The sequence below is a fragment of the Bos indicus x Bos taurus genome, chromosome 4, assembly GCF_003369695.1.
Source record: "Bos indicus x Bos taurus breed Angus x Brahman F1 hybrid chromosome 4, Bos_hybrid_MaternalHap_v2.0, whole genome shotgun sequence".
Taxonomy (NCBI): Eukaryota; Metazoa; Chordata; class Mammalia; order Artiodactyla; family Bovidae; genus Bos; species Bos indicus x Bos taurus.
The window spans coordinates 102859980-102873278 of NC_040079.1; the positions used below are offsets into that span (position 1 = coordinate 102859980).

General features: G+C 39.5%; 1 protein-coding gene across 1 annotated transcript in view; it reads right to left on the minus strand.

Moving 5' to 3' along the window:
* Positions 1–9582: 9582 nt before the first annotated feature.
* The window catches only part of NXPH1 (neurexophilin 1), a 367434-nt gene continuing 363717 nt past the window's right edge, over positions 9583–13299 (minus strand). The window contains exon 3 of the mRNA XM_027540059.1: positions 9583–11550. Coding sequence (XP_027395860.1) covers positions 10789–11550 — 762 coding nt within the window. The 3' untranslated portion in view covers positions 9583–10788. The remainder of the gene's footprint in view (positions 11551–13299) is intronic.

The following is a 13299-nucleotide window of genomic DNA, read 5'->3' on the forward strand; positions in this document are numbered from 1 at the left end:
CAATAAAAAATTAAAAATTTATATTGGATGGAAATCATCATAAAGGTCACAAAATCCTCCCTGCATTTTAATAAATTACTTTGTCCTTCAATATAGGTTTTAATCTCTATATTAAAACGTGTTTGTTTCAGAATCGGTGTGCTAGGACTCCACTCTCCACAAAACAGATATCAACACCTTCCAGCAAATGAATGAAATAAATACCAGCAGACGTTAATTTCAAGTTTCATAATCAATTGTGGAATAGATGTAATTTTACCTTTCTACAATTTAATGCTTATCTTAAGCCTAAATTCTACCATGTGGTGAACACTAAATCTCAGCCAAGTAAAGCCAATTTCAGTCTATCTAGAGGTTCTAGAAGCAGAAGGTGAAGCTCCAATACTTGGACTGCCTGATGTGAAGAGGCAACTCACTGGAAAAGACCCTGATGCTGAGAAATACTGATGGTTGGATGGCATCGCCAACTCAATGGACATGCATTTCAGCAAACTCCTGGAGATAATGAACGACAGGGAAGCTCAGTGTGCTGCAATCCAGGGGGTCACAAAGAGTCGGACACAACTTAGCAACTGAACAACAATGAAGGGTCCTCCAACCCCTTCCAAAGGTTACAAATGACTTTCACATCGTGCTGGCAGGAGATGTTACCTGACTATCATTCATTATCAGCCTACACTGGCCTCCCAGAGACACGCATCCATCTGGACTCAGGTCTGGTCGATTTCTCCTGCAAATCCTGCCCCAAACTCAAGGCCTCGTGGGTACACTGACCTCTGCAAAGTTTATAGCACATTCACATAACAAAAGGAAACTTTTCTGCTGTTTTCATACCCCATTACCATGGGCTTAGATACTGTGCACAGCTATCTCAACTCTGCTGCAACTCTCTTCCCTAGATTCTATCCCAAAGTAGCTCTGTTATCAGAACAAACCCTGAGAGCACACAGCTCTTCCCAGAATCATACTGGCATTTGTAATCTGGCCTTCCACTACTAAATTCCTTTTCTTCATAGTATGTATCAGATCAGATCAGACGCTCAGTCGTGTCCGACTCTTTGCGACCCCATGAATTGCACCACGCCAGGCCTCCCTGTCCATCACCAACTCCCGGAGTTCACTCAGATTCACATCCATCAAGTCAGTGATGCCATCCAGCCATCTCATCCTCTGTCGTCCCCTTCTCCTCTTGCCCCCAATCCCTTGCAGCATCAGAGTCTTTTCCAATGAGTCATCTCTTTGCATGAGATGGCCAAAGTATTGGAGTTTCAGCTTTAGCATCATTCCTTCCAAAGAAATCCCAAGGCTGATCTCCTTCAGAATGGACTGGTTGGATCTCCTTGCAGTCCAAGGGACTCTCAAGAGTCTTCTCCAACACCACACTTCAAAAGCATCAATTCTTCGGCGCTCAGCCTTCTTCATAGTCCAACTCTCACATCCATACATGACCACAGGAAAACCATAGCCTTGACTAGACGGACCTTTGTTGGCAAAGTAATATCTCTGCTTTTGAATATGCTATCTAGGTTGGTCATAACTTTCCTTCCAAGGAGTAAGTGTCTTTTAATTTCATGGCTGCAGTCACCATCTGCACTGATTTTGGAACCCAGAAAAATAAAGTCTGACACTGTTTTCACTGTTTCCCCATCTATTTCCCATGAAGTGATGGGACCGGATGCCATGATCTTCGTTTTCTGAATGTTGAGCTTTAAGCCAACTTTTTCACTCTCCACTTCCACTTTCATCAAGAGGCTTTTTAGCTCCTCTTCACTCTCTGCCATAAGGGTGGTGTCATCTGCATATCTGAGGTTATTGATATTTCTCCTGGCAATCTTGAGTCCAGCTTGTGTTTCTTCCAGTCCAGCGTTTCTCATGATGTACTCTGCATATAAGTTACATAAGCAGGGTAACAATATACAGCCTTGACGAACTCCTTTTCCTATTTGCATAGTATGTATAAGGAACACCTATTCTGAGTGTGAGTAATGAGTGTGAAGAGACAGTTTCTTTGTAATCTCAACTTTTTCTATTATACAAAAATTTGTGGTCTAATGCTCCAAGGCCTCCCTTTTTATATACATAACTCCAGCTTAAAACAAAGCAACAAACAAATTTTCTTCTCTTTGGTCAAACCCACTAGCTCTGCTAAATTTTCAAAGATAAATTTGCAGGAGCAGCAGAGTACTAAATGTGGAAAGCTGTAGTTGACTAAGTCAAGAAAAGCCCATGTGCTTCAAAGGAGCAAATGAGCGTATGAAGGCGTTGGGAGCACATACTTCGAAAGGCCCTGAATGAGTAATACCTGACAAATACCAAGGATGGGAGGAAGGGAGGAAAGGAAAGGAAAAACCTGTTAACTAAAGAAAATGAAGAACCACATTTGCAAACTCAACTTATCCTTTAGTTTTCATGACTTATGCAGAGTAAAATATTATAAACATTACAGACTTAGCAAGTATTAATGATATATTTGATTTTTTCTCTAAAATCTGTGGGAAAATGAAAAGGTAAGAGAGCTAAGTTTCAGTTAACAATGAAGGGAGGGTTCATAAATTTGTAACATGATAGAATTTCAGCTGGAGCCCAGTCACACCCATGGAGTATAACTTGCCTTCACACTTACAGGTTCTCTTAAAGAATATTAATTTTGAACATGAGCAAAACATGAGTAAGAGGGGGGAAAAACAGAACACACATTTCTGCAATAGGCAGAGGGCCAGGGGAGAAAGAGTATTCTAGTCCCTGTTTGTGTGTTTACAGCTGGGTCCAGGAATTAAAGCAGAAAAACGGTTACAATGTTTTCATGTGTTTGTTTCAAGAATAAGATGTGACAAAGGAAAAAGTATGTCAGAAAAGTAGATTGAGCAATTTCTCCCAATCTCCCCATCCACTAAGCTTTAGAGAGAAAATGAAATGTGTTGTTTTCCCTTTGTGAGTGTATGTGGGGGATGGAGGGGGAGGAATTAAAGCCTGGAGCAGAAAGGCAAAAAGCCATATTAAGAAATGACACAGAAAGGTGACTGAAACCCCGTATTAGGAACTTCTCCTGTGGTCCAGTGGTTAAGATTCCATGATCCACAGCCTGGGGCCTGGGTTCGGTCCTCAGTTGGGAAACTAAGACCCCTTATGCCACGCAGCCAGCCAAAAAACTAAAATTAAAGTAAACTTTACCAAGGTAGCTTATATTAAAAAAAAAAAAAAAATTAAAGTTACTTGACTCATTTTTGAGGAAAGATGGAAGCCATGATCTGAAATTTCCTAAACATATCATAGGAGTTCCCTGAAATGAGATTCTGATGCAGGGATTGGGTAACTCAAAATTGTATTTCAGCTCTGTTCATCCCTGACCTACCACTTCCCTACTCAGCAAGCTCAAAGACTCCCTGGCTTCAAATCAAAATGACTTCACACACACACACACACACACACACTCTCTCTCTCTCTCTCTCTCTCTCTCTCTCTCTCTCTTCCTGCTTTGGGGGACCACACTGGCTCCCACTGCGGGTTGGTTGGCCCTTGGAGCCCGCTGAACCAGCCATAGGAGTCTCGGGGTCCTGAAGCAGTAAGAGAAACAGCAAGCAGCTGAAGAAAAACAAAGAGATTCAATGAATTCTTCATCTTTTTTATATAAGCATGTTGTATGTTCATAATAGGCATGATGATTTTGCAAATACCAAGACTTTTTTCCACCACAATTTGAAAAATAAGAACTCGGAGTAACAGAGAGAAGTACCAGTTTACAAGTCAGACTCTGGAGTCATGAAGGTGTGGTTTGACTCCTAGAGGTATAGCTTAGGGCCTGTACTACATTGGGTGAAGTTACTTGGTCTCCAAGTTCAGACTTTTTAACTGCAATGAGGCAAAAAAAAGAGTTTCTATATCTTCAACAAGCTGTGAGGTTGAGGGGACACACGGGCAAGTCAGTGGCTCATCCTTAAGTGTTCAACAAACGCTCGCCATTACCAGAAACTTATACTCCTTTCTCTTGTGGGTGAAGAAAGTAAGACAGAATAACAATGAGTCTCCTTCCACAAAATTCTGAGGCACTGCAGCTCAGACAGCAGCACAGAAAAACCCTGAACGCTACCCCTCCCTTGGACAAACTGAGTCTGCATAGGGAACAGTTTTCTCTGGAGGAAAAAACCAAAGCTGGTGGAGCCCCTCCTGCAGGGAATACGAACAGACAGATGGAAACTGTATTAGCAGTGCTGGGAAAGGCTGAGGTGTGGTCTTTCCATGGCAGCCCACAATCTGAGTGAGCTCAGAACCTAAAAGGTCTCTCTGAGAAAGGAAGGGCTTCTACTCCCGTTTGGGCGAGCTAATTATGAGAACTTGCACCTGAGAGATAAGCCTGTAGGAGGCCTCGCTTGGAAAAATCTGGAGGGAGCTCAAGCCCATGAGCACAAGACCTACAGCCAGCGGGGACTGAGAAACCACTCTTAAAGGGCTCACCTGCCACGGCACCCAGCACAGAAGCAGCCCTTTGAAAAGTGCCAGACTTTGTGTGAATCAAGCTCATTTGCTAATTTTAAAGCTGGTAGACTGAGGAGCAAGGGCCTGCTGGGATCCTCCCTCACAATAGAGGTGGTATGCACTGTCTTCATTAAAGCAGGTAGGAGCCATCTTTTTTTTTCTTTCTTGTTAAAATCAAACCCCAATAGAGACCAGCCTTGAAACTTCTGTGAGAGGATAAAACCACTTAAGTCATCCAAACAAAGCTTATGTTAGCTTATTTTGCAACACTAACTCGTCCTGGGTCATTTCAAGCTTATGGCTCTAGAAATTGTAGGCAAAACTTAAAAACTGTTTTCCAATATTGATATGAGGTAACAACCTCTAACTAATTTCCCACCATTGAAGAAAATACAAATCTATAGCCAGTCACTAGGAAGTATAAACAGTCACAGCTGTCTCACTACATAAGCTGCTTTATAACAATGCACTACTCCTGAGCCTCGGTCTGTGTTTTGGTTTTGACTACTTCCAGTTTGCAAACTGTCCTTTTGGTGTGTACACAGTAAACTTTTATTAATCACTACTTTAAGGATTTGTCAGTTTTACTTCTGTTGTTTCTGAACTTTTGGCAGCTTGTACCATCAAGAGTGGAATTGAGAGAAGATGGCATTGTGACTCTGAGGAGGCTGGTGAGCCAACTCATGCTGGTACCTACAGAGTCCACTGTGTTCCTCACTTTCTTGCCCACTCTGGGATTCGAGGGTGATTCTCTCCTGGGTCCAGGCTCTGCGACCTTTGTATTTTGAGCTCTCCTGCTTTATTGTGCATACCTCTATTTTGTTTGTTAAGTCTTCTTGGTAAGTACCCTATTCTGTTCAATAGTGAGAAAAACATGAGTCCCTGTGTTTTGGAACAGCTCTTAAGAAATACAGGTCCCCTTGAAGTGATGACCTCACAAGGAATCTAAATGCAAAGATGGGTTCCACCTCCCTCAGAAAACCCCTGAGTTCTGTACATATATCCGCTGTGGATCAGAATCATGTGACTTTTTGGAAAACAGATGAACTTTTGGATAATTTGGAATTGTAGCAACCACTTGGGGGAAACTTGAATTTATATAAGTCCACATTTAGTTTTGGAGAAGGGAATGGCAACCTACTCCAGTAAGTATTCTTGCATGGAGAATCCCGTAGACAGAGGAGCTTGGTGGGCTGCTGTCCATGGGGTCGCACAGAGTCGGACACGACTGAATCGACTTAGCATGTATGCATGCATGCATTGGAGAAGGAAATGGCAACCCACTGAAGTATTCTTGCCTGGAGAATCCCAGGGACAGAGGAGCCTGGTGGGCTGCCATCTATGGGGTCGCACAGAGTCGGACACAACTGACGTGACTTAGCAGCAGCAGCAGCATTTAGTTTTACTAAAAAACTTCAATAAATGGTGTTGGGAAAACTGGACTCTTACACTAAACACAATTAGCTTCTTTTTCGCCTTCTACTAAAAGCTTTTATAAAATGCTGAAAAGAAATTCATTATAATAATAAAACTGGATTGCAGAAAATTGGCAAAGTGAATTTTGGCAGTAAAAAACATAGTAGATTCAGATATAGATAGATAGGTATATAGATAGATTTAATACTTATTTGACAATAGAGGCTTTCTACAACTTTCTAACAGTATTTCTTTAAACAGTCACTATCTCCATGGCCAAATTTACTCCTATGTTTGAATCAAGGAATTTGTGTATCAGAAATAAGTAACTCCAGTGATCTATTTAGGGCCGTTGGTAGAATTAGCAAACAGAAACCCAGCACCTGCTAGGTGAGGAGGATGTGAACAGAGCTTTGGCTATATGTCTAGTTTTAGGAGAATGTACTCTTGGCACCTCCAACAGTGACAACCAGTACAGCCAACGAAAGGAAGTCTCTAAGCCTTCTCATCCGTCACTTTTAGGGCCTTTAGAGTCATCCTGCAATCCAGCAGTAATAAAAAGCATGATCCTGTAAATGCAGAATTATAAACATTAAACTGCTTTTCATCAAACTCAGGACACTTGGCCAGTTACTTGGCAGTAGTAGTCTCCTAACTGTAGGTGATTCCTCTAGACTTTGTTCACACAAACATTGAAACTAAAACTCTCATGGGATGTCTGCTGTTTGCCATTCTAGTAAAAATAAAAGCAATTGTAAATGTGTTACCTAAAAGTATTTGATGGTATAGGATACAAAAATTAATGACACATCATAATTTTAAACTGAGAAGGATTATTTCCTTTGCTCCCCAGCCCTGAAATCCTTCTTTGATACGCATGGGACAAACCTGACCTAGCAATCAGCTGTTTAGGATTCAATTCTGACTGTTAAAATCCTCAATTCTTGTCACCTACAAACTAAGTAAATAGTAAATGTTTCTATGCAAATTCATGTTTTCAAATTTTTAATTTTTGAACGCATCTACTAATTTTCATTTGAATAAAAGTGTAAAGATAAAATAAATAGACCAATTGAATAAATACCAATAAATGTCTGAAACTAGTACACCAACCTAATCTCTCAGAAGTTAATAAACACAGACATTTGATTTTGCTTCAGGCTAAAACTTGGCATTCAGAGTCAATGGTGGAGATGTAAACTGTTTTTCCAAACAACTGTTCATATTGGTTAAGCTGCTTCTTACATGTAAAGCAGTGGGGAAAAGGGAAAAGACAAACACTTTCTCAGGCTTCTTATGATTGTTTTAATCTATTCTGTGCAAAAATATGGCTTACAGTTTATTGCTGCAATGTAGGAACCTGAAGATTCCTGTCCACAGTTTTAACAAGTATTTCTATTACTTTCAGAATAATGACTTCCAGAATTTAGTACTGTACTATTAACAGTTATGCCCTTTCTACTCATGCAGAGAAATTCTCACAAGAGTCAGTGACCCCAAAATGCCCAATTGAAACCGTACCATGACAATTCATTGTTTTCATCATAACTGTATAAACCGGTAACTTGTATCATTTTCCTTTCATGAGGCAATATCATTGCAATTATCATTTCTTTATAATAATTTCAATTATACTAAAATGCTTCTGAAAATAACAATAGGTGACGACAAACCCATGTTTGCATCAGATGTTATCTACTTCCACCTTGATGTGTTTTTTTTCTATACCTTAGCAAAGGTAAGAAAAAGCAATTTCCTTAGTATAGCTTAAAATTAATTTTTTCCAAATAACAAATGATTTTTTAGCATAATTAAAACTTAAATAACCAGTTTGTTGAAGCAACAAGTTGGCCTAGTAAAAGTTTTTCATCTGAACCTTTGAACCTTCATATTCATCACAGTCCATCATCCAGTTCCTTATCTAAAACAGAAAGAGTATATTAGATACATACAAGTAAATTATCTTTTGAATCCTACTTCTATGTCATCATGACTTATGTATACCACAGACGGAGGTGTTAGTGATATGTGAGTACAGGTCCCGAAAACAATCCTAAAAGTTTGGATTTTAAAAAATTGAAATCTTCATTAGGAGTTTTCTCTTTTTTTCTTCTAAAGAAAAACTACAGAAAAAATAATTCAATGCTTTATTTGCTGCATTAGTCAATGGCACCCCACTCCAGTACTCTTGCCTGGAAAATCCCATGGGTGGAGGAGCCTGGTAGGCTGCGGTCCATGGGGTCACGAAGAGTCGGACATGACTGAGCGACTTCATTTTCACTTTTCACTTTCACGCATTGGAGAAGGAAATGGCAACCCACTCCAGTGTTCTTGCCTAAAGAATCCCAGGGACAGGGGAGCCTGGTGGGCTGCCGTCTATGGGGTCACACAGAGTCGGACATGACTGAAGTGACTTAGCAGCAGCAGCATATGTTCATAAAAACAAAAGCAATATTTCAAAGGGACTTTGAAAGGGCAGATGGGTGAAGACTGAAGCATATTTTCTTCTAATCTTGAATGTTGGATCACAGGGCAGATTAGACCACATAATGAAAGTCACAGGCCACTAATCAAATGATAAAAAAATAAAAGATATTTGCTTTCTGACTTACTCTCCTTTTTGTTAAGAGAGAATTAACTCCTAAATGAACATTTTGATAAATAAACCCCTGAATAGTAAGATTTATCTGTGGAAAATATGTTATGCAGCTGGGACTTAAGCTCTTCTTGCCAATCACGCCAGGGAAGTCTGTTCTAGCATTAGCTTCTAAATCCCATGGCAAATTAATTGATACATTGATATAAATGGTTGTCTAGCTATATTGGAGGGATTTGGGAGATGGACAGTGAACAGAATGATTTGCCTTTAATTGGCAATTGAAGGCTCTGTTTAGTCAAACCAGTTACTGAGTTCTTGCTTTAGAACTCTATAGTATGGGGTTCCCTGTAGTACTTCTATCATTTTCTATACGAAACATACTTATTCCTATGTAGCATGAAGGGAAGATGAGAATGAGTGAATGTTCTTAATTTGACTTCTTTGGTTAACCTTTGAGACTTTTCATATCCCAATCCCCAGTTTGTGACCTTAAATATGGGATATTACCTTAACGTATTTATTCTTCTGTTTATTATGCTGGGATTGTATACCATAATTACTTTTTAAAAATAAAGTTTAATGTCCAAAAATAATGCTTTATACATACATTGGCCCCTTTTGCTGTATGTAAATGGAGCATCGAAGCCCTCCACTACTACTGTCATTTCCTTAGTTGAGTCGATATGGTAGAATCGGGGGAAATCAGCCACAATCTTCAGGCATCTTGGCTTTCTTTTAAGAAAAAAAAAATACCTTCTAAACATCCTACTAAATAAAGATGTTGTACAGGAAAAGTAAAAAACAACTAGCTATAATTAATTCAGGAGACCTCAATTATCTCTTTATGTTCATTGATTTTTTTGGTGTTCTTGAACAACTAACATGACAACAAACCGAAAATGTGTGTAATACTGAATGCCACAACTGTTTCCCAGGCTTGAGACTGAGACTCCTAAGTTGTTTTGACTAGGTAACTAATAACAATTTAGATAGGTCTATACAGATTTAGAGACATGAGATGCAAAACCATGAGTGTCCTCCAGCACATTCTTCTTGTCAGAACCGTTTAAATCACCATCTTACACAAGTACATATTGAAACTCAACTTTAAGCATTTTATTTTTATGTACATTTCATTTTGTCCAGAAATAAAATGTCTAAATACAGACAGACTGTAATGTTGTATATGTATAGGTTTCAACAATACTTGAGCTGAATAAATGCTTTGTACATTAAGTTTGTCTTTTTAATGGAGTTCACAGCTACATCGATAGAATGGATTCCTCATATCCTTTTTTTTTTTATTCTTTTTAAACCAATAACAAGCAGAGAGACAAGTACAAGTTAATATTAATAAGCAGCTCAAATTACACTTGGTTAAACTATGTACAATACAAACCATTCATACAAATGAAGACTAGGATATTGAATTTGTTACAATATGTTTAGTAAAGATAAGACAGACACTTATAACTTACATGGTGTCTGTCAGGCATTTCCCTTCTTATATAATGATCAGAACTTGTTTTAAGCAGCCTTAGCTGGTCTCGACTTTGCAAAAGTCCAATGACTGGTGATGAAAGCTGTAGTCCAGTGTCTGCCCACATGTAAATTCCAAATGTTTGCTCATCTTTACTGAGAACAGGCTCCCTCCATAGAAAAAAGAGCTATCTTGGATCACCTTGAATGTGCCTACTGAATGCTGGAAAAAATTACTACACTTGTTGTGTTCATAAAATAAAGAATACTGAGCTCTAAAAACACATTTTTTTTTCCATTTTAACAAGCATTATACTCCTACAGTAGTATTTACCAGTACAGCTACTCCAAGCAGTAGAAATGCATGAGTGGGGACTATTGATTAGCATGTACTCAAGACATTAAAGAGAGATTTCCATAACAGCAAGTGCTAAAAACCATTCACTGTCTAGTTAATCCTTTTGCTTGATGATCCTTTATCCTGAACCATTATGAGTCAGACAATGAAAGCCCTCTCAACAGGAATCATGACAGACGCCGGCTGAAATGTGTATGCGCGTGTGTTGGTGTACGTCTATGTGTGAGAGCGTGTCTTCAGGTGTGGCTTTAGAATCTGTGGTGATTTTGCGACTATACCAAGAGATGAAGCTGACTGGGCAGAAATTACATCAGGTTGTTTTCCACGAGCGTATTTGCAGTCAGGTGACGAGAGCAGCAGTGTAGACACGTTCCAGGCAACAGATGGGACCTTCTTCTTGAGGTGACAGCCCTGTCATGTGACCTGGAATTCCTCAGGCCTCAGTCTCACCCCGCATCCGTCCTCATCCAGAGGGGAAGTAAGGTGTGTCGCTGTGGTAGTTGTAGTCGGGGCACACTTTCTGTACTAGTTTATAATCTGTACTATAAAAGGAAATGTAAATACAGATCACCTTAAAGGGCTTGGAGCAGAGCCAGGACACGTGACTTTGCGTCTGCTCCTGGTAACAGGTTTTTGAAGGGTCATAGTTGCAGAGTGTGTTCTTGGTAGCCTTGTCAACCTTTTCGTACTCAATGCGGCAGTTAAAGGACTTGGAATCTTTGGCATCAATCACGGTTTGTTGTGCCAAGTCGAATTCCACTATTTTCGTAGGGGGTACCAGGCTGACAGATACATTCCCTTGACCAGTGGAATTGTGCCTGAAATAAACGCTAAACGTCCCATTGCCGTGATCGACAATTTTCCCAGTTATCAGCAGGTTTAGTTTCACTGTTTTGATGTTGGAATGAAAATCACCCCATCCAAACATTTTCTTAAACTTGCCCGTCTTAACAATGGGCCTTCGCTTGGCCCTGGGCCGGGGCTCTTGAAGGTCTGTGGAGTTCCTCAACCAGTCCCAGAGGTCTTGCTCAGAATAAGGTTCTGGGGTGTCATATCGCAGGTCTAAATCTGTATCATTTTCTTTGCCACGAAAAGTCTGTGACAGGAGTCGGCTGATAGACAAGTCTTTGCTGCTTTCTGTCCATATGTGCTTTAGTGTGGATTTGCTGCCTCCTGATTTTAGAAGTTCTGACTTCCCACCGTTTGTTAAATTGGCACATGTGACCTGAAAATGGAACAGAAAAATGGTGTTTACAACCCTGTATCTGAGAACACATAACACAGATTCAAGCCTTCTTTCAGTGGCTGGGGATTCAAGTACCTTCAGCACGTGGCCAATGCTTATTAAGCTGTGATTGAGTACCACTGCTATTTTTATACAAGGATGGGAGAGAGGAGGTGGATAAAAACCATTAAACATGACAGAAAGATTATATAAAAACATTGACTTTGAAAAGGGCCACATAACATGAATACAGCAAAGCACCTTAGTGTGATTTATGTTTGAATTACTTCTCAGTGCCAAAATCCAAACACTTTTAAAATAAACTTTTACAAAGGATTATGTTACTTTTTTACTTTGAAATCACCATAAGCTTTAAAATGGTATGATTCTCAGAAATACATCAACTGACATTCTACAGACTTTTGATAGTCCATGCCACAGTCACATAAGAAAAGTTAGTTTTGCAGGGAGACTCTAGAATATTTTTTTCTGGTCAAAACAAAATAACTTGTTTATGATCACCTATTATTGGCAAGAAACATACTGTATAAGATAATTTTTCCATTAACAGATTTAAATGTGATCTAGTAAAACAAATGCTAATTGATAGGAGTACAGACCTTTTGATTTTAGAGTTTATTTTGGCCTGTGTACTTGTTTTGTTTCGATGGAATCTAATTGATTGGTCAAACATCCAAATCTGTACTTGCCTAATTCTATTGTCTTTGTTCTTCCTGCAGCCTCTATATTTATTCTTAGTATAAAAGAAATAAATACATATCCCAGTCTCTCAAATTACACAGATAATTTCCCATTCTTTGGGTGGCAAAAAGAATAAATGTATTTGATAACGGCTTGGCACTTGTATCTCAGCAACAACATAGTTCATCAGGGAGAGAGTATAATGAGATGAATCCATGGTACACTGGCTCATGAGTAATGAAACTGTCCTAAAGAAGAAGTAAAAGGGACTTAGCGTGCATTTACCAGCAGAATATAGGGAGTAAAAGAGAAAGAGAAAAAAAAAAAAGGAAGTGGCAGGTTTCAAGGGAAAAAAAAAATGGATCTATTTAACAGGATGCTAAGATTCTGACAGCAGAACAACCTCTGATTTTCAGGCAGAATAGAAATTTACATCTAAATTATACTCTCCACAGCTGTAGTAATTATGAGTGCGAGCTCTGGAGTCAGACACCCTGAATCCCAATGCAGGCTATGATCCTTCACAGCTGTATGATCTGGGCCAGTTGCTTGACTTGTGTACATTTCTGTATTTCTCTTCCACAGAGTAGAAAAATGATATCCCTTTTCCTCACATGGCTGTTTGAAGAATTAAACTGGACAGTCCATTAAAAGCACAGAAGGACAGTACCTGGACAGGATGAGTGTTCAACATTAGTATTTCTAACTATTATCATCCTGAAACATTTTACCTCTGAATTCCACAGGGTACTATTTTATGTAAATAAATAATAGACAATAGGATCTGAGAGCAAGGGTATATTTATAAGAAAATCTCCCATATATATATATACATATATATACATATATATACATATATATATGTATAGTGCCCAGGTGCCACAGTGGTAAAGAACCTGCCTGCCAGTCCAGGAGTTGAAAGAGGCAGATTTGATCCCTGGGTTGGGAAGATCCCCTGGAGGAGGGCATGGCAACCCACTCCATTATTCTTGCCTGGAGAAGCCCATGGACTGAGGAACCTGGATGGGGGGGCGGGGCAAGGCTACA